General features: G+C 30.2%; 1 protein-coding gene across 1 annotated transcript in view; it reads right to left on the reverse strand.

The window, feature by feature from the left end:
• The window catches only part of LOC107444861 (carboxyl-terminal PDZ ligand of neuronal nitric oxide synthase protein), a 32,725-nt gene extending 10,275 nt beyond the window's left edge, over positions 1-22,450 (reverse strand). The window contains exons 1-7 of the mRNA XM_043053287.3: positions 21,850-22,450; positions 18,571-18,642; positions 16,583-16,675; positions 15,432-15,490; positions 14,307-14,415; positions 11,636-11,780; positions 1,832-1,977 (exon numbers count right to left, since the gene is read on the reverse strand). Coding sequence (XP_042909221.1) covers positions 1,832-1,977; positions 11,636-11,780; positions 14,307-14,415; positions 15,432-15,490; positions 16,583-16,675; positions 18,571-18,642; positions 21,850-21,957 — 732 coding nt within the window. The 5' untranslated portion in view covers positions 21,958-22,450. The remainder of the gene's footprint in view (positions 1-1,831; positions 1,978-11,635; positions 11,781-14,306; positions 14,416-15,431; positions 15,491-16,582; positions 16,676-18,570; positions 18,643-21,849) is intronic.
• Between the last annotated feature and the right edge of the window lie 49 nt (positions 22,451-22,499).

The following is a 22,499-nucleotide window of genomic DNA, read 5'->3' on the forward strand; positions in this document are numbered from 1 at the left end:
AAATGGACAGTATGCAGTTTTTAATTTTTGATTTTTAATTCTGTGTTATTGTCGCAAAATAACATATTTTAACATAAATGTGAAGATTACACATTCGTTAATTTAAATTTAATTTTTGTTAAATTACTAATTTAATTAAATTTTTCACTAAATGAAACAAAAAATGAACGAACCAGTGGAAATATGTACTCGAAATGTCTTTTAGCTATTGATTTGTAGACACAAAGGATAAAACTTTCCTAATTTCTACTAAAGTAAAATAGTTCAAAAGATGCATTCAATGAAACCAAACCGAATTCCTATTGGAACATCTGAAGATAGTCTCCCAGGAAATGGGGTTGAGTTTGGTGTTATTAGTTATTTTTAAAATATCAAATACGACTATTTTCATTTTTTTCTATTTTTTTTCATAAGCCATTAAGGTTTTATACAATTTGTACCCCACTTCTATTTTTTAATTACAGTGCCATCTGTAAGTCAAAATGTGAAATTTGTAGGTTAAATCAGGGTCCTTGCTTCTGGTGATGGTTTACACTCAAGATTTTGAATGGATGACTATTTCTTGAAATATTTTATCGTTTTCATACTTTTCTAACATAAAGCAAGGCTCAAAGTGAACAATTTGTCTGATGTAAAGGAATGGTATGCTACTTTCGATTTTTTTAATTTTAAGTTTCGTGTTTTTGCATATTGTAACCTTCGATTTAAATTCACTTTATTAAATTTTTTCAAAAACAGTCAAATGGATGCATAACAATATAAAGTCTAATGGATACATACAAACACTAAATTGTCTTACTTACTCTATTAAAATATTATAAATGCATAAACATATTCATTCCAGTATCATGCAAATAGAATTCTTTCATTATCAAATCAACACTATTATTCTATTATAGTTTTACTAGTAATTTAGTACAGTAGAGCGCCGATTATCTGAATTGCTCGGGACTGAATGTGGTTCGGATAATGAAAATTTCGGATAATTGGAAAGTTGTTAAAAATCTAGTTTAAATTATTATTATTTATGCACTAACTATCCTTCTCACTTTTTCCAGGTTTAGAACTGACAGTACTATCTAAAAAAGCTCTGGCGGGTTTAAAAGTATTTTTTTTTAAATTTTTAAACATTTATTTATTTATTTACTCTTTTTTTTATTTTGTATTTCTTTAATTATATTTCAGCTTTTTATAATTTTTTTTGTCAATTACTGATCTTACCACATTTTTCTTTACTTTCCATTGCAAAAGAAATGCAGCAAAGACTTTTGTTTAAAAGAAGATTCTCTTTTTTTAGCAGCCATATCCCTTATTCTTTTTAAATAAATCAACTGAACTGGATCAACATCATTTCAACGTTCTATACTGTCAAAATGAAGTTCGCATTCTTGGAAGATAATTTTCTGTTGAAGAGGGCTAAATGGGTAGGGTAGGTTTAACTGTATAACAATACATGTATATATGGCTACTATAAGAAAACTGCTAAAAAAGGTTGCAAATTAAATATGGTCATCAAATGTAGTGGACATTATTTATTCTTCCAAATTTAGAAAAATTGCCGATAAGTTGAAAAGTATTCTAAACTTAAGGGGAAAAAAAAAGCGAATTCGGACATAGTTCGGATAATTGGACGTTCGGATAATAAGGGCTCGGATAATCGGCGCTCTACTGTAACAAAGCAAAGCTCAGATAAGATTCCCACTTTTTTTTTAAAGCTAATAGAAAAATAGTTAGTTTGGATAAGTTAAAATTGGCAATTGATACATAAATAATATTTATCTAACTGCAGTTAAATATTTTTGTGCAGTAAAGAAGATAAGAGAGAACTTACATCAATTTCATTTTTCGGGCTTAGAGTACTTCCATTTGTTCGAAAAGCTCCTTGATGTGAAATAGAGTCAGAGATTTTAGATGCACCCAATTCTTCTTGTGTATCACAGCTATTAGGTTCTGATGCCCCATCACCTTGGCTTTTACCTTTAATGAAAAATAAAACACTTTTTCTAATTATTTTTAACACAAAAAATAAGCTAAAGCATTTTGAAAAAAAAAGTTAAATAACTATGTGATATCACATATATTTATTCCTCCTTTTCCCTTCTTCACTCAGATGCTTCCCAAAAACACAATTGGTCACAAAAATGGTAACCAGTTTACAACACAAAAAAACATTTATTAAAAATGGTAAAAGATGAAGTTAGAAGAAAATTAATACAGTAGAGAACCAATTATCCGGGATGCTCGGGACCATCGCTATCCCGGATATCTGAATTTCCCGGTTTTCTGGATCGACCAAAAAGTGTCGTTGATCGATGTTTTATCGAACCCGAAGTACAAGGAAAAAGTGTAATGCATAAAGTAAGAGAAAAAAGAAAGGTACTCCTAACTTAAAAAAGAAAAAAATGGTAGAAATACAACACTTAAAAGAATAAAAAAAATTTTCAAGTTTAGACAAGAAAAACAAGTTTAAAAAATACAAAATTCTCATATTTATTTTTTAAAAAAAATTACAATTCCTAAATTAAATAATATAAACAAAACCAATGATTAAATAACGCAATATATTTCATACCTAATTATACAGGGGAAAACGATAAAATAAAAGGAAAACTTATTAATCTAAATAAAAACACTTGAAAATTATCGAACCGAAACGATAGTTAAAAAAGGCACTAGCATAAATATTAAAACCTGGAACAAGGCAAGATCAACGGAATTAAAAAAAAAAAACCTAATGATAAAATTTATGAATAAAAAGAATTAATTTATTGAGTGCGAAAAGAAAAAAAATCAAACGTATTGGAATCAGAAAAACAAAACTGCAATCTGCTTCATAAAATAATCCTATGTTTAAATTAATAAACAATTCTCCTTTTATTTTATTTTTTTAGTTGATAAAAACAAGATTTTTAATTACAGCAGATGTGATTCCACACCAAGAAAAACTTGCAATTGATACCGCACTTCCAAAAAATAATTTATTCAAAAGAAAAAGATTTTATTTTTATTAGTGGATGTCAAATAAATATATTTTTCTCTTTTCTTTTTCTGTTCACTGATATGCATGCAATGCATTTTCCCCACCCCCCTCGTAAATCAAGCAGAAAACGAAATCAGCATGCCACACCCTTGAGTTTGATTGATGGCTTAAAGGAAAAAATAAAACATTCCTCCCTTCCCTACCTTCAAGGTCACGGAGGAAATGACGTTTCTCTGGGTAAACGGGGAAAAAAAATTTCCCCTTCCTTACATTTTCCTCTACTCAACATCAAGGATGAGTCAAATTTCCGCTTTTTTCGTTCTAGTTTAAAATGGCGGGAAAATTGAGTAAAATTTTTCCCGGTTTTCTGGTTATCTGGATACCGGATAAATGGTTCTCTACTGTATAACTAAGCCAACTAAACAATTCACTTCTGCTCTCAATCAGAGCATTCCCTCCTTTGTTTTTTTTTACAACATCTACCTTGATGACAGCGCCATCACAACATGGAGGCATGACAAACATCATAAAATGCTGTAGTGTAAAACATTCAATACAAACATAAAAAAAAATATAATATGGGACATTCAATAAAAAAATGATGAGCAACCATTTTATACTAACATAGAAAAACAATGTAATATTATACAGAAGTATAGCAATATGAAATGGAGGCATGACATATATGGAGTGACACATATGGAAAAACATATATGGAGGCATGACAAACTAGTTAACATAGATTAAATTATGGCATACTTTTCTTTTTCCAATTTTTGTTTGTTAATCTTTTTTTCTTCTGATTTTTGTTTTGTTTTAAGTACAAATATAAAATCCTCACATCAAATAATAATACAGTAGGGAACCGATTATCCGGAACGATTGGGACCATCGCTATTCCGGATAACTGATTTTTCCGGTTTTCTGAATCACTACAAAAAACCGTTCTTTTATTGTTAAACCCAACTAAAAAATAAAAATATTTGGAAATAATCTTAAAAAGAAGAAAAAACGAATAGTAATACACTAATGATTATTTCTGAAATGATGGTAAGGTAAGCATCTTTCAAAAAAAAAATAAAATCCTATGAGGAAAAAAAAGTTTTTTTTTTTTTTTAAATGGCGGGAAAATTTATCGAATTTTGTTCCGGTTTTTTGATCTTCCGGTTTTCTGATTTCCGGATAACTGGTTCTGTACTGTATTTTTTTTCAAATTCGTTAAGGGTAGTAATGAATATTAGTTGAGTGAATATAAAGCACTAATATAATCTGTATATAGCACTAATATAATCTGCACTAATATAATCTTAGAATAAAATCTGTGGTTCAAAAAACTATATTATTTTTGTAGTTGACTACAACTGTAACTACTTTGTTACAAATGCAGTTAACTACAGCTACTTTTTTTAAACAATGTAGAGACTACAAACTACTTTGGAGTTGCAGTAACTACTTCACTACTTTAAGGAGACGAACTTTGCTGCAGAACTTAATTTACACTTATGTTCAAAATTGTTTTGAATAAGAAATCGGCTTACATTAAATATAAGTGAATTATTGAGAAATATTCATTCATGTTTACATAAGCCATTTTGTTATTCCAAAACATATTTTTTCGAACTTGTTCATTTAACCTTCAACTTTTTATGCCTTTTTCGACAGCGAATATTTAATTTAAGAAATGCAAAATTATTGAATTCTTGTAATTTTTTAACTGTTTAATATTTTTTTATTTCCTTTAAGAAATTAAGTACATTCAAATTAATACTTATACAGTGGAGCATCGTTTATACGACGCAGAAGGGACCACCGAAAAACGTCGTATAAACGATAACGTCGTATAATCGATATTTACTTCTAAAACTGAAACTACCTCTGTTTTCAGTTAATTTTAATGTTTAACGTGTTGATTTACATAAATTTCAAAATTAGACAAAGCACAACAAACAAAAAACCAAAGAAGAAGAATTGTAGTGAGAAATTTGAATGCATGTTACCTTTAATTATATTTTCTTGCTATTGTTGTGCGATAGCTTGCGGGGTGTATAAAATCATACTTGGACAACGTGGACTGTAAATTATTTATTTTGCGGGTGCGCTGGTAGCGCTGCGGGGATGCAAAAACCGAGCGTGTATGCTCTTTGGTTGTTTTACATTAACTGACTCTTGGCTGAGAACAATGACGCCAAGAAGCCAACGAGGAAGTAACTTTTTTCTAATTAATGTAGGTGGCGCTACTATTACTACATTCATACCGGCTTCAACATACCGGGCCACCTTGAAACATAGTTTCAAAATTTGCACATAAATTGACAAAAAACAAAATTAAACTATACACATCTAATAAAAAGATAATTATAAAAAAACTAATGCAACATACATAAAATTAAAATATATATAATTATAAACAGATGTATAGATTCCTTGGTATAAACCGGATAACTATAACACAAAACAAAAAGAAAAGTAAAAGTCTAAAATAAAATAAAGAAAGTTAATCAGTCAATAGGTAAAACTGACAGTTTGTGAATGGGTCTTTTATAAGTTCCAGTCTCAGTTTTGACACTGACCACTCTTACCTTAGCATCAGCACTAGGAAAAACTTCTTGTATACGCCCTAATTTCCACTTCAAAGGTGGAATATTGTCCTCTTTAATGAGAACTAAATCGTTAATTTTCAAATTAGGCTGTTCTCGCAACCATTTGGGGCGCTGCTGTAAGCTGGAAATATACTCGTTAACCCATCTTTTCCAAAAATTCTGGAAAAGTTTTTGAGTCAACTGCCAACGTTTTAATGGGGATATGTTTTCGCTTAGAAGGTTCTCTTCTGGTATAGAGGAAAGAGCGGTTCCCACAAGGAAATGTCCTGGGGTAAGTGCTGAAAGCTCAGCTGATCGTCCGTTACTGGACACAAAGGACGAGAGTTCAAGCAGGATTCAATTTGTGCAGTAAGAGTTAAAAACTCTTCAAGGGTCAATTTATGATCACCTATTGTTCTTTTCAAATGCGATTTTGCGGATTTCACAGCAGCTTCCCAAATTCCTCCAAAGTGAGGTGCTGAAGGTGGGTTAAAGTGCCATTTAATTTGCTCATCGGCAAAATACTGATGGATGGATTCTTCTTTTTGAAGAGATTTAACTACTCGATTAATTTCCTTATTTGCAGCAACAAAATTTGAACCACAGTCTGAAAATAATTCATTTGGTTTTCCTCTTTGCGCAACAAATCTTTTTAGAGCTGCAATAAATGATTCAGCGGTTAAATTTCCAACAACTTCGATGTGCACCGCCTTTGTCGCGAAACACACAAATATACAAATGTACATTTTAACTGATCTAACTCCACGTCCAGATCGCGGTTTCACAAAAAATGGACCTGCATAATCCAGACCAGTCATGGAAAATACTCTAGAAGGTGTTACTCTTGAAGGTGGTAATTGAGCCATTATTTGTGTCGCGGTTTTTTCTTTTAATCGAAAGCATTTTATGCATTTCCAGATTTGCTTTTTTATAACTGATCTAGCATTTACTATCCAAAATTCTTTGCGAATAACTGATAATAGTAAAAGTGCTCCAGCATGCAAGAAGGATTCATGATAATGAATTATAATTAGATTAGTTAAGTGATGTTTTTTCGGTAGGAGCATAGGATGTTTTCTTTTGTTCGATAATTGTGTATTTTCTAACCTACCGCCAACACGGATAAGGCCCTCTTCATCCAAAAACGGATTCAAGGAGAGGATCTTACTACTCGAAGAAATTGGTTTGCTATTTTTTAGCTGGTGATATTCGTTTGGAAATTCTTGTTTTTGGACTATTTTGACCAAAACGTTTCTAGCTAGTTTTATCTCACTACTAGTTAAATAACCATTTATGCGATTGTTCGGAGATTTACAGTTCATTATGAAGCGGAGACACCAAGCTATAATTCTTTTTAACTTAACGTATGATGAAACATTGTAAATGATCGGAAAGTCAATAGGAGCTGTTTCAATCAAGCACGATATCTTTTTGCGTTCTTCTTTGAGAGCGTCTGTTGAGAGAGGGATTTCCTCCAAATGCGATATTTCACCACTTTTCATCCAAGACGGACCCGACCACCACAAGTCTGATGAGGAAAGTTCTTGAGGATTCAAGCCGCGGGAAATGAGATCTACGGGATTGTTATGAGTGGAAATATGTCTCCACTGGTAGTTCTCAGTCAAGGTTTGGATCTTGGAGACTCGGTTTCCAACAAAGGTTTTAAGCTGGTGGGCTGGCGTTTTAATCCATGCAAGTGCGATGGTCGAGTCTGTATGCAAAATGACTTCGTCAATGTCCATTTTAAGAGAATTATAAACCTTTCTTACAAGTTGAGAAAGAAGTAAGCAAGCTGATAGTTCTAAACGTGGTATAGAAATTACTTTAATGGGTGCAACACGAGATTTGCTTGCAATAATATTACAAGTGTTTGATTCAGCTAGGCCTGGGCAATACATGTAAACCACAGCTCCATACGCTAATTCCGAGGCATCAGCGTAACCCATTAAAACAGATTTTGTGAAAAAGTCAGTTAAAATGTATCTATTAATGCGAATAGTTTCTATATGTTGCATAGAAGATGCAAAATTAAGCCACTGACCTGCGATTTGTGGTGGAAGGGGATCGTCCCACGACAGTTTATGTACCCACAATTTTTGGAGAAACATCTTTGCTTTCGTGATGACAGGTTGCAAAAGGCCTAATGGGTCATACAGTCTTGCTATAAAACTCAGCACTTCACGCTTAGTGAATTTGGTGGTCATTTCTGAGATGGATACTTTAAACGTAAATTGATCTTCAATTGAATTCCACCTTACACCCAAAGTTTTGACACTCGCATCAACTTCTGATGCAAAATCATGCTCTGCTGGGTCACCTAATGGTAAACTGTTCCTTAACTCCCTTGAATTAGAGTTCCACTTATGAAGAGACATTCCACAAGTTGCTAGAATATCGTTCAGCTGTTGTTGCACTTTCTGAGCACCTTCTAAACTTTGAGCACCTGAAACGATATCGTCCATATAAATATCTTCCAAAAGAACTAATGATGCCAGTGGAAATCGTAATTCATCTTTAGCCAACTGCTTGAGAGTTCTGATTGCGAGAAATGGAGCGCAAGCAGTTCCGTAAGTGACTGTCTTGAGTCTGAATGTTACAGGTTTTGCATACTCTGAATCTTTCCAAACAATTCTTAGAAGATCAAGCTGCGATGGATCTATTTTGATTTGTCGAAACATCCTTTGGATGTCTGCCGTGAAAGCATATTTATGTTTACGAAATCGAGTCATGATTCCGAAAATGTCCTCGACCACGTCCCCCTTCAAAAGGACATCATTCAAGCTCACACCCGTTGAGGTACTTGATGAAGCGTTGAACACAACACGTAACTTAGTGGTTGCCTTCTCTGGACGATAAACACCGTGATGTGGGAGGTAATAGGTAATTTGATTACCGGAATTGCTTTCATTATCATCATATTTTTCCATATGATTCATGTCTAAGAACTCCTGCATAAATGATTTGTATAAATCTTGCATTTCTTGATTTCTGGATAATCTTTTCCATAGTTGATTCAGACGTCGCACGGCTAAGTCTTTGGACACTCCTAAACGCTCAACGTCCTTAACTGGCATCTGTACAATGAATCGTCCATGCTCATCTCTGCGATAAGTATTCTGAAAATGTGATTCACAATACTTTTCTTCTTCACTCTGAATTTTTATTTTATAGTCTATATCCTCTATTCTCCAGAATTTTTCTAAGCAGTCTTCGACTTCTGTTTGAGTGGTTATGAAACCGTAGTGAATTTCTGGAGTGCGGGTATTTATTGCTCCAGTTGCAATGTATCCAAAAACAGTATTGCGAAACACCAAATCACTGTTTGCAACGCGGATATCTCCAACCTTGATAATTTCGAAAATTACCTCCGCGCCTAAAAGCATATCTATTCTTCCAGTTACCGCGAAATTAGGATCTGCTAATTGTTGCGGAATTTCTAACTTATCTACTTTGAAGGATGTAACAGGAAGAAAATCGGTAATTTTGGATACCACTAAAAAATCAAGAGTTTTCAAAAAAGAGCCATTACCATTACAAATTGTAGCTTGTATTTTTGATCTTATTGTAGTTTCGTTTCCACCCAAACTCGAAACCCGATAATTTATTTTTTCTTGAGGTACACCTAATTTATTAGCGAAATTAGCTGTACAAATATTCGACATGCTGCCTGAATCTAATATCGCCCTACATTGCAAATAAGATCCATTTAAAGGATTTAAAACCCTAATTAAAACAGTCGGAAGAAGCCCTGTTTTATTTTTCGAATTAATGCAAGATAAAGAAGCAGAAACAATTTCATTATTTTGTTGATGAATATTAAATACCGCTGCTTCGGGATTGAGGTCATGACCGTGAGAAGAAGAAAACAAAACCGCAGAATTGTTTATAGTTTCGCGTTCTTTATGGAGTAGTGTATTATGCTTTGAGTGGCATATGTAGCATAAATGTTTCGATTTGCAATTCAATAACTTGTGTTGACTGCTTAGGCAATTTAAACACAATTTATGTTTTGATACCAGCTCACTTCTCTGATGACTATTCAATTTCAAAAAAGAATCGCACTTAAAGATAGGATGATTCATTTTACACAAAATGCATGATTGAGTTACACTTTTATTAATCAGAAATGTTTTCGTTTTTGGATTTCTCTCTTGACTTAACTTAAATCTGAAAGGAGTGGTTTTGCTAACATTTTCTAATATTTGAGCTCGTTTTTCCAAAAATGAAAATAAATCATCTAATTTAGGAACATCGTTTGAGCTAATATTTAATTCATACTGCCTTCGAGTTTCCCTATCCAATTTTTGAAGTACTATATTTAAAACAAAAATATCAGAAAGATCATTGCGATTATACTCCAAAATTTTTAATGCTCTTATATTTTTCTTTACACAATCAATTAAATTACGTAAGTCTTTAGCCGACTCATGCGTTAATTTTTCAATATCTAATATTGATTTAACGTGAGATTCTACTATTAACCTTTTGTTTTCGTATCTTTCTTCTAAAGCTGTATATAATGAAGTGAATGTATCATCTAATGTAATAAGATTTTTAGCTTCTCCGATTAAAGCTGAATTTAAATAGTGTAGTTTTTGTGCATTTGTCAACTGATTATTGGATGTAATAACATTATTGAATTGCAATTTGAAAGTACTCCATTCTTCACATTTACCCGAAAATTTCGGAAGCGGAATTTCAGGTAATTTTATGCTAACACTATTGTTTACAAAACTTGCGGGAGTTAATTTCACTTGATTAACTGATTGTAAATAGGTTAAGCAATTTTTAATTTTGCACTTAGCACTAATGATTTTTTCGTTGTATTCTTCGCTAGTGCTAATTTCAGTTTCGAATTCTGCTGGAACCGAAATTAAATTTTCAATTTCAGAATTTAATGATGTCAAAATACTCTCTTTTTGACTTAATTGCTCAAATATTTCATTTAGTTCTGTTATTTCTTTAGTGTCACTTTGTATTATAGTATCTGCTTTTGTTATTAGTTTTGTAGCGCTAGTTCTGATTGTAGCGCGTTTCTTTCTACATTTCTCAATGTTATCCATTATTTATTAAATGAAATTATGCGGTAAATAAATAATGAAAATTTGCCTACCTTTCAATAATTCGATGGCTGGAGATATGCTGTGTTATTTCTAATGCGATGCGTGGTCAGTCCAATAATGAATACGGGATTTTTATTGTAAATTTGCGATATACCGGATCTTTAATGTCCTGATCGTTCGGACCAGATGTTGTGCGATAGCTTGCGGGGTGTATAAAATCATACTTGGACAACGTGGACTGTAAATTATTTATTTTGCGGGTGCGCTGGTAGCGCTGCGGGGATGCAAAAACCGAGCGTGTATGCTCTTTGGTTGTTTTACATTAACTGACTCTTGGCTGAGAACAATGACGCCAAGAAGCCAACGAGGAAGTAACTTTTTTCTAATTAATGTAGGTGGCGCTACTATTATTACATTCATACCGGCTTCAACAGCTATTAGTCTCAACTAAGCTTTGAATAGCAAGTTGAACTTACTGCTTTCTTTTCTATGATGCAATTTTAGATTTCTAATCACAGCCAAATCTAATGGCTGAAGCGCACTTGTGCAATTTGCAGGAAAAAAGAGAGCTTATACATTTTCCAAAATAATTAGTATCGATGGGTGCGCTGGACATTGGTCGATGAATAGCAAAACTTTTCGTTTTTGCCTCTTCATAACATTGTCTAGTTTTTCCAGTCATCTAGTAAAAATTATGGTCGTCATCCAAGCATTCTTGTTGGCACCCTTTTCTATATCATTCATGTTGGCAAATTCCGCCCTTTCTTAAAATACACAAGAAAAATAAAAAATTAAACAAACGTGAACAAAATCTAAAAACCGACGTATAACCGATTCTGTGCGTCGTATAAACGATATATTTTTACATTAAAATGAATAGGAATGATTTGGGACCACTCTAAAACGTCGTATAAATGTAAACGTCATATAAATGATCGTCGTATAAACGATGCTCCACTGTACTTAATTTTAGAATTTTTTTAATAATGAATAGTTTTTAGAATTAAACAAACCTTTACTAGAATGATCATGCAAAGCATTTTCTTCAACTTCCTCACTCGTACATCCAGCTCCAGAAGTCGATGCTAACGCTAAACTCAGTTTGTGACACACTTCGAATGCCTGACCAATAGTCCTCACAATACGCATAGCTTGACTCTAAAATTAATAAAATAAATGTCATGATCAGTATTTTTAAAACTAACATTTATTAATGAAACATTATTAAGTCGAGGTATGGAGATATCATAACTTAATATAGAATAGTTTTCCCCCCCGTCCAGGAGGTGCACTCAACATTCGGTGCAACCGCAAGGATCAGACGGCGCTTACCAGCGGCCACCTTAAGTCTCTTTCTTTTGAGGGTAGTCAGGGGTAGCAGCAAAGTTTTTTAAAATTTCAGGGTAATTTTAGGAACTTTTTTCAAAAAATTTTAGAGGTAATATATGATTTTGCTAGGATAAAAACAGATCACACAGTAGCTTATTACATAACAGAAGATTATTACAATTCATCCACACATATCATAAATAATTGCAAGCCATAAAATAAAGCTCTGAAATTTATTAAGTCAAGAATGAAATCTCTAAAGTGTAAAAATGAAATTTCAACTTTACATATTACCTATCAGAAATTAAGTGCATAATTCAGGAACAGGCAAAAGTGAGAATAAATCAAGAGAAAAAATAAATTAACACCAACTTGGATTTTTATTTAATTTTTACCTTCTTAATCAAAACTTTATTATTACCCTTTACCTTACTTTATCAAGAAAAACTATTGTGTGATATTATTAGATTTCAAATCAGAAATTTATATTAGAAGTTAGAGAAAAACAAATTAATCATGATCATTTTTCTAATATATTCTTGATATGATTTGTGAGATTCTTTTACTGCCCTCAATAGTGTTGTGGTGATCTTCAACACTCCTCCATAATTTCGAATGGTATATTTGTTTAGTCTAACAGGCATAATAGTATTCTCATGGTGACTCACATTAAGCATTGCTTTATTTATCGAAAAACCTCTCTCAGGATCAGAATTCCCATGTGGCAAAATTAAAACAGTTTTAATTAATGTAGTTAAATTCTTATATTTTAGATTATTGCTTTTTTATTTATATTTAGACTATAACTCTAATTTTTTAGGAACACCGACAAAATTTCATCAGATTTTTAGGAATTTTAGGGTTTGCACATACTTTTAGGAATTTTATGAATTTTAGGGGGAATGCGACCCCTGGGTAGTGTTAAAATCTTCCCAAACTGACCCAGGTCCCACAACATGCAGGCTTCTTCTCAACATATCCTGGAATGTCTTGGACTGGAGAAGAGGGACATTAAAGAAAACCCACTTTTGGTGGTCGACTTCCTCCAGGTCATGTATTTCACGGACATTGTTTAGCCCTGCTAATTTTGGTGATTAGGAAGAATAGTTTTATAAGAAAAACTTATAAATATTTCATTCTTCATTAGGTGGTTTTGAAGACGTTGTTCATGGTAGCTGACCAGTCGGGCAAACAGAAAATATTTCTGGATGAAGTTTTAAAATTTATAGTTTTAATGTCCATAACTTTTCTATAAACAGATATTAATAAAGGAAAACTTTTAAAAACAATGAAACACTTTTAAAGTTAATTATTGAATAGCATCTGTTTCAGAATAGAGGCAACTAAATTAGTTTATTATAATAATTAATTTTCTTCGTCTTTTTGTTCTTTTAAGTGATGCAAAATGGATGAGAAAATTTTTTGTTTATTTCTGAATCATTGTTATATTATTACATTTCTCATTAGCATGGAATAGTTTCTTATGAACAAAACATATTTCATAATAAATTGGCAAAAGATTTAATTTTTGAGAAGAGTTTTTAACCACCAAACTATTTTGGCTGAGTAACAGTAGTTGACAATTGAGATGAAGTCTGGACTGTCTTAGGGGCCGTTCAAAAAGTACGTACACAAAAATGGAGAAATTTTAACTTCCCCTTTGAACATTACCGTACATAAGGTCTTACCCCCTTAGAGTACGAACATTTTATTAGTCTACCCCCGTTTTTCATAAAAATTAAAATAATTATGTTTTGAATAAAATAAAATATTTATTTAAGGAGTGTGTAGGAAAAAAGTCAAATTTAAATTTGGTGTATGCTTATAATGTACGTACTTTGCATAATACCACCCCATCGTACAAAATAGCAAATCCCCTCCCCCCACTTTGGGATGTATGTACTTTTTGAACGGCCCCATCAAGTGAAATTTATATTATCAGTTTTTAATAATTTTTGTATTTTCTTTGAATTGAAATCAATTAATTCAAAGCATTCATTAACATTAGATAGTCATTTTATTAGTAAAACATCATCAAACATAAGTAAACATCTTTTATCAGTCCTTCAATCAGTAAACTTTCAAAAATAAACATTTTTTTTTAATTAAATCTTTCCTAACACACAATACAGTAAATTAAAGTTTTGCTACAAAATTTTGTGGATAAAAACTGTAAATTTTAAAGCATTCCTTGAAGTTTTAATATTGGCATCCCATTTAACAATTATGATTTCAGCAATATTTTCAATTCATCTGTTTGATGTGTACATTGATTTACACAAAAGTACATTTTATTCAAGTAAAATATTTTGATTTTAAATTATAAACGTGAACAATACAACACAAAATACTTACTTTTTTCTTTGATTTGAAAACATTGCACTTAAAAGAATTAGTTCCTCCATCTCTAGCTATATAGCTAAATATTTTAAGATCTTGAGAATCATGGGAAACATAAAATATCCTGAAATTGAAATCATATTTATAACTTATAAAGAAATAAAAAATTTTTTTTTCATTGAAAATACTTAGACTAATAAATATTAGAATAAAACAAAAACAATAATGAATTTAATAAAAGTATTATTATTTTTTAGAATTGTAAATAAAAATATTTTGAAGTAAAATATTTATTATGATAGATATCCCAATTGTTCAGTTAAAAGGGAAAACTTTTTGCTTGGAAGTTGGCTAAGTTCACAGCATGTCTCCTCCAAAAGTGATTACAATTATTTTAGAACTAATTGTTATTCTAATATTTGGTCAGTATATATCAAATCTATGTCTACACTTAAAAGTTTTAAAATAATCATAAAAAAATTATCAGTAACATGAAATAATAATATGCTTTGAAGATTATTTTGATGCATTTTAAAGCTTGTTAAAGTAAAAAAAAAAAAAAAAAAAAAAATTAATTTGTTAATTAGAATTCCAGAGTCGAAGGGTTTCTTCTTAAAACCGTGCTATGTCGAATACTTTTCGAAAAAATAGAAAATGAAATTTTTCGGAAAAATCACCATGTAGGTTCATTGTAACCAATTCCTTTCCATATAATGGCATAATTGTTCTTGTCATACTAGTAAATATATAACTATCACTGTCGTATTTAGACTTATAGTCATTAATAGTAGTTATTCTTATGTTTCATGATTGTACTTTTTAGAATAATATTTCAGAATACATTATTTTACTTTTTAGAACATATTTAATTCTGAACTTGTTATCTCAAAAACTCGCTATGTCGAAATTTTTTTAGTGTCCCTTCAACTTTGAGATATCGAGAGTATACTGTACTGATAAGCCTCAAGTTTTTCCAAGTAAATCAAAATGAGGAACAGTTGAAGAATTCAACTCCTTTTACAGTTGTATTGTGATTAATCAAATATTTCTTCAATCCACTATTTTTAATAACAATATATTTTTCATACATTATTACACATTAAATAGCAATTTCATAATTAGTCAAAATAAGTTCCATACCTGTAAATTGGATGATGCATAATTACCAGCTTATTTTCATCCCAAGGCCATTGATTGGTCTGAAAAGTTCAATTGAAGAATTTAAAAACACATACAATTAAAGAAGAGAAAAAAAAAGTCATATTTATAGAAAGTTGTGTAAAATATATTTATTTTTGGGAGAATTCTAATTTTTAAAAAGCATACATTTGTACAAATTATTTTAATTTAGTTTTTCTTCTTCCTAAAAAGGTGAAACAGTTTTGCACCAACCAGTTGTTAGTCAGTCTAATTTCTAGACCAACAGTAAGATTGTGGCAATGTGGTCAGTATTTCCTACTTCCTTGCTTTTAGTATCACTCACCATTGCTTCCCTGCTTAGCCAAAATTTATTGGTTAGAAACTGGGTGAGCAATTTAACAAAGCTGATGATTGTCAGTTTTAATCTCTTATTATCATCTTTCTAAAATTTTCCTCTTAATAAAAATAAATAATTTTTAACAATAAGTATATTATTAAAATATAAAATAAGAGCAGTAATTTTAAATAATTGATTTTACATTCAATCAAGTTGTACAGTAGGGAACCGATTATCCGGAACGATCGGGACCATCGCTATTCCGGATAACTGATTTTTCCGGTTTTCTGAATCGCTACAAAAAGCCGTTTTTTTATTGTTAAACCCAACTAAAAAAATAAATATTTGGAAATAATCTTAAAAAGAAGAAAAAACGATGAAGTAATGCACTGATAATTATTTCCAAAATGATGGTAAGGTAAACATCTTTAAAAAAAGAAAGAAAAATCATGAAATCTTATGAGGAAAAAAACATTTTTTTAAAAAAATGGCGGGAAATTTCGTTCCGGTTTTTTGGTTTTCTGATTTCCGGATAACGGGTTCTGTACTGTATTTTCAAACATGAATTACTAGATTTTCTAAAATATTTATCCTTCTAAAAAAAAATAATTATGATTTGACAAATTGCTAATCATAAAACTGTTATTCGGAGTAACTTTACTTACTCACATTAAATAATTGATTTCATATTCCATAAAAATTTTATTACTAAGCATAATATGAATTATTCAATTTTTAATAAAAAATTATGACTGACAATTTGTTATTCATCATCTTAAAAGTGTTATTCAAAGTAGGAAGAAAAAACACTGACTTTTCTTTTGTTGCGTAAAGTGACTTTTACTCCATCAACAGAAACTGTAAGGCTAATCTTCTTTTTCTTCAGTGATTTTGCTTTAAACTCATACTATAAATAAACATATTTCTTTTTAAAAACAAAAATGTATTAACAATATAAACAGTAATTAGAATATTAATACAGTATACTGAAACATTTGAAAACACTGAAAATAAGAACATTAAGTTAGCAAATATATTTTATTTGTTAACCTCTTCCTTCTCGCTCCCGTGAAAATGACGGGTGAGTTTTCGCCAGCTATTTCTTGATCCTGTGATATAGACAGGATGGAGTGTTCAGTAGTAACGTGCCAATAAGAATAAAACAAATTCATTTCTTTTGTCCGGAAAACATTTTATTTCTCATTTTACACACCTGATGGCAGTACCAGAATATTTTTAAGATAATTACAGATAGTTAGTTCATTTTAAACTAGTTGCAGCACTAATCAAATACGTAATACAAAAACAAAAAAATAGGCACTTTTATGACCGTTTTCTTGAAATTTAACCGATCGTTAAGGGGTCGAATTAGAACATATCAAAAAAATTATTATCATACTTCATACTTATATTAATGAAAAAAGTGCAGAGGTTTTCAAAAACAACCCCACAGAAATTATAAAGAAATTGGCTTTTGCTCATATTTCTGAAATTTTTATAGGTTGTAGTTTACTTAGAGTTGATCAAAAGGCTTCAAGGAGCCGAAACATGAAAAGTTTATGAGCTTTACTGCCCCACTTAGATGTAAATAGTTTCTTGTAATGTATTGTAACATGTTAAATTAATGGTTTCAAATAAAAATCAAGAATAAAGTAAAAATTGTAAGAAGAAAAAAATTGAGAGTATGTGAAAATTATATGTCAATAAAAAAAAGAAAGATTTTTTTTTATCTCCATTTAATAATCACATCTAATCTCTATATAATTTTTCTCCATTGAAGCTTGATACTGAATAAAGACAGACATACATACATCCTCATCGCGCAAATATATCTCATCACGCTCATGTTTATTCATGCTTATCATCATTTGCACATAGAATATAAATGTTTTCAACTTATTCAATTATATCAGTTTTCTGCTCTACATTAAATCCCACATTCAATTGACTTAATGTTCATTATTGTGGTAACTGTTTACTTGTCTGAAAAGTATTAGTGATAGTATGGTAAAGAATTTCATGTGAAGAAATGCTAAATGGGCACAAATCAGAGTGTCATAGAATACAATTCTATTCCTTCCTCCCAAGAGGCTGTTTTAATGAAAACACTATAACAGACATGTGTATACAGTCGAACTAGTATATAATTAGCGAGAATGGACCACAACATTTGCTTGTTAAAACCGACTACTAAAAAAAAAAAAAAAAAAAAACAGCTTCGTGAAAAAATAATAACAGTATATAAATAGGGTAAATATAATTTCGACTTAATTTCTTTTTTATTTCAGTAGAATACAAAATAAGGTAATTAATTAACTTTGTATAGTCTTATTATCTGTTTATTGTGTTATTGTTCTTCGAATAAAAATTATTCACCAAAAATATCCTCTGTATTCTTTGATCTAATAAAACATCAAAAAGATATTTTTGTAGTTTTTTTTCTACCAAGAAAGAGACTACTTGAGCTGCAGACGTGGAACTAAGAAGAAATTTTATGAATACTTAAACTATTGCTCGCATAAACTGGAATTTGCGTGTTTAAAACAAGCTATGCTCCATGAGCTATAACATTGTACTTGTACCAACCATGAATTTCCGATTTCTTTAAATCAGAGCTTGTTATAAAAGAGTTCAATTATATATTATAAAAATAAAATAAAAAATTAAATGAATGCAACCATGGATCCTGTTTTATTTTTGGAAAAAATGAAAAAATACGTTAAAAATTATAATTTAATAAAAAAATTTTTTTATAAAAAGAAGTGAAAGAGATTTTTTTTAAAAAAGAAAGAAAAAACTTACTCTGATCCTTCTCATAGCTGCCACAATTTCAACTCTACTGCTCGGTCTTGGTACGTCCAAAGAACCAATATACTAAAGAAAAGAAAATTAATCCATTACTAACTATCATTCAACAAAAGCCTTCATTAAATAAATTTAAATTACATACATGGACCAACAAATAAACAAAATATTACAATGCAATAAGCCTTAGATAATTAAGTATAAACATAAGGATTCATAAATAACACATCTACTTCGGTACTTCACATTATCGAAAAAAACATATATAATCATGATTTATAGTTAAATATTGAAAAAAAAAAAATCCTTTGCAGAAATAATAAAATCCATTTAATTTTTGACAGAATTCCCAGATTTTGAGGGCATTTACAGATATATAGAATAAATTTTTCAGTAATTCTAATTGACCTGTATATGATTTATTTTTAACAATTAATAAAAAATCAAATATTTATCTTAAAAGATAAATTAAATATAATAAATTAAATAATAGTAAATTAAATAATAGTAAATTAAATAATAATAAATTAAATAATAATAAATTAAATATTGTAATTTATTATAATATTAAAAAAAAATAAAAATTTTAAATTAAATTAGTAATGAAATTGTTATTTAAAGGCTGTAGTAAACACAGGAGATTTCTGTATCGTGATCTGTGGCAGAATAATTGCCACGTCTTGGCAACTTCCGGGCAACAGTCTGTGAGGAACTTAAAAAAACATCACAGAAATGGACCTTGAAAAGTGTAACTTATAAACACCCCCACCCCGGAAACATCTACATGTTTTTTTTTAAAAATTGCAAGTTTAAAATCAACTTAACACCTTGGTGTGACAGATCAACATGATACGAAAATATCCTCATGACCACCAAACCAATAAATAAAGTGCATTAAAAATTAACCATAAGGTAGGTGCACAATTTTTTTCATTTTAGGAATCCTACATTGCAGAAAGCCCTTATTTAACAAATAAAATTTTCGGTCCTCATGTATTCATTGAGGCACCTGCTCATGATAATTGCAATCACTAAAGGGATTGTAAACTTTCAAAAATTTAAGAAAAAAAGAAAGTACAGGTTTGCTGCATGGTAGCTATAAGTTTTTCTCCACCTGTGATGTTTTTTTTAATCTTTAATTTCTCCCTGGCCATTGTCCTAAAAACCTGAGTACCAATAGGAAAATCTTTACAATTTGTTAAATCTGTATGTAACGGGTGCATCCTAGAATAGCCCACCCCGTGGTGATTTTTTAAAATCTCGCCAAACTAGGTTTCTGGGAGATTTTTCAGAGAAATTATTTTGAATGTCCAATCACACCACGATTAAAATCATCGTTATTATTTCATTTTTTAACCGTTACTTCATTTATTACGATTATTATTTCATTCTTCTGTGCGGTATAAGTAGAAAATGGCGAGCGAATGTTTAACTTTATTAAATACAAAAGGAAAGAGAGCAATGATTAAATGTTGTAGGGTGACCTGGGGTAATTCCTGATCAAAAAACGCAAACATCTATTTTGTGAAAAAACTATTCAAAATAGAATTTTAATATTTACTGGAAGTTTGAGACCATATGAGATAAGTCCAATGCCACCTTCTTTTGTTTGAAAATCTAATTAGAATTTAAAATATTTTAAATTTTAAGTGATCAGGAATTACCCCTGGTCTTGATCATTTCTGGGGTAATTCCTGATCACTTCTGGGGTAATTACTGATCACCAGTTTCTATTGTAAAGGGGCTGTTTAAAAATAATTATATAATAGTAATTAACAAATAAGACATCAAGATCAAACAAATAAACCAAAAAGATATGTTTAAGCAGCTAATAAAATGATTTATTTAAAAGCAAGAAGAACAATTAACATTTTAAATTTTCAAAAATCTTTCCATCGTGCCATACATTTTAGGCAATCAGCCAATTCATTCTTCTGAAATATAAGAGAGTTCCCACATGGGTCACTTTTGCTGGATTTTTGAACTTCATTAAAGGAAAGTGTAAAGTTAAGTAAGGTATGTCAACAGCTCTGGCAGCAGCTCTCACACTGAAATTTTCATTTTCAATCATTAAAAGAAATTCATTAATTTTGTTTTCTAGAAGCTTAGTATCCTTTTTAGGCTTATAATTTCTCACCATATTTATACTAGGCTAATTTATAAACTTAAAAATTATTCTAACAATTATACTAGGCTGATTTATAAACTTAAAAATTATTCTAACGATGTACGCACATAAAATTAAGATAGAAGCAAGGTAAGATAAACCAGAAATGGTGCAAATCAGAATACAGTCTTGTATACAGTTAAAAACAAATTTTGTGATGACAGTTAAAATATATTTTATAGTGGTTCCACTTAATAAATATGAACTGTTATTTAAGAAAAGACAATTAGGTATTTATAAGCTATTTTATATACTATTTATAATAAGAAATGACAATGATCAGGAATTACCCCAGTGATCAATAATTACCCCATCTGTAGGGGGTAACATTTGATATAGTTTCCTATAATTAATTATAATGTTTACAGTAGATGTGAAACAATTAAACAAAAGCTTACACTACTTTTATATCAAAGAAAAAGATAGTAACTCAAAATATTTATTATTAAGAGAAGGAGGGGGATCTTTGCAGAAATGTGCACATTTTGAAACCCATCTTTGAAATGGAAAATACAGAAAGCAGTTTAAAAGATGCTTATTTTGTAAGATTAAACAAAAAATTATTATTAAGTAAATGAAGTTATACTTTAGTAAAGTGTACTAGCATTCTTGTCCATGTCTTAAATTTAAAATTTTTTTTTTTTTTTTAAATAAAACTTAGGTGATCATTATTTACCCCAGAAACAGAGTTATCGTGAATTACCCCGGGTCACCCTATACATTAAAATTTAATCAAAATAATTTGTGAGGTCATAAAGATGTACCCTCCGGTGTCAAAAGATGAGCCATCAGAGTAAAGGTAAGTTATTTTTTATTCTATTAAATAAATATATGAATAAATTTATAACAATTAAATTTTTTTTTTTAAATAATCTAAAAGCAACGTTGATCCCTGTAAAAATCGCCAACATGGCAAGATTTAAAAAAAAATCGCCAAAATGTGCGCTATTCTAGGATTTGAGTACAAATTTATTTTTATTGAAAACATTGTAAAAAGGTGCTACATATGCTAGCCTCATCAGATGCAAAGTTTGAGAAAAACCAGCTCGGAATGCACTTCTTTTTTTACTTTTCTAAGGTAATATCTGAACCATCCTGTTTATACTCACTTTTGCATGAAAAGTAATTCCATGTTGAAAAGCTTCTTCATTATAAAGTGGAATTCGACTGTCGTAAGCATCATCATTAACTAAATTATACTGCTTTTTAGAGGGCATGACATAACAAATTGTTAGAAACACACAGGCACGATTGCCGCAACAGCAAAATTTTTCTCTTGGCTTTGATTTTATATAATAAAGACTTTATTGTTTGAAATAGATTTGGTGAAATGAAACTATTGCATTTAATATTGATTAAATTATATCACTTCTGAAGTGCTGCCTCATAACTTAAACAATTTTTAAAATTTACGATAGTAATGTAGAAACAATTAAATAGATTTGTAACAATTTTCCAAAATACGGATAATAATAGAACTGTCAAGGATTCTCATTAGTCTCAAGGTTTTTTAATCATAAGTAACTATAAATGCATAAAATGATTTATTGAATACGAATTTAAATGCAAAACCAATATTAAGATTCATTATAAACAGAGGAGTTAAAATAAAATAATTAATAATCAAGAAAATAACATAATTTTATCTTAAATATCTTTATTTATTTTTCCTACAGAACAGAAACAAGCATCTCTCTCTACTTCACTTCTGATCATAACTTAACTTAATTAACTTTTTAATAAAAATGAGGAAATGACA

This window comes from Parasteatoda tepidariorum, chromosome 5, assembly GCF_982258835.1.
Source record: "Parasteatoda tepidariorum strain Cologne lab strain chromosome 5, Ptep-v5.0, whole genome shotgun sequence".
In the NCBI taxonomy this organism is placed as follows: Eukaryota; Metazoa; Arthropoda; class Arachnida; order Araneae; family Theridiidae; genus Parasteatoda; species Parasteatoda tepidariorum.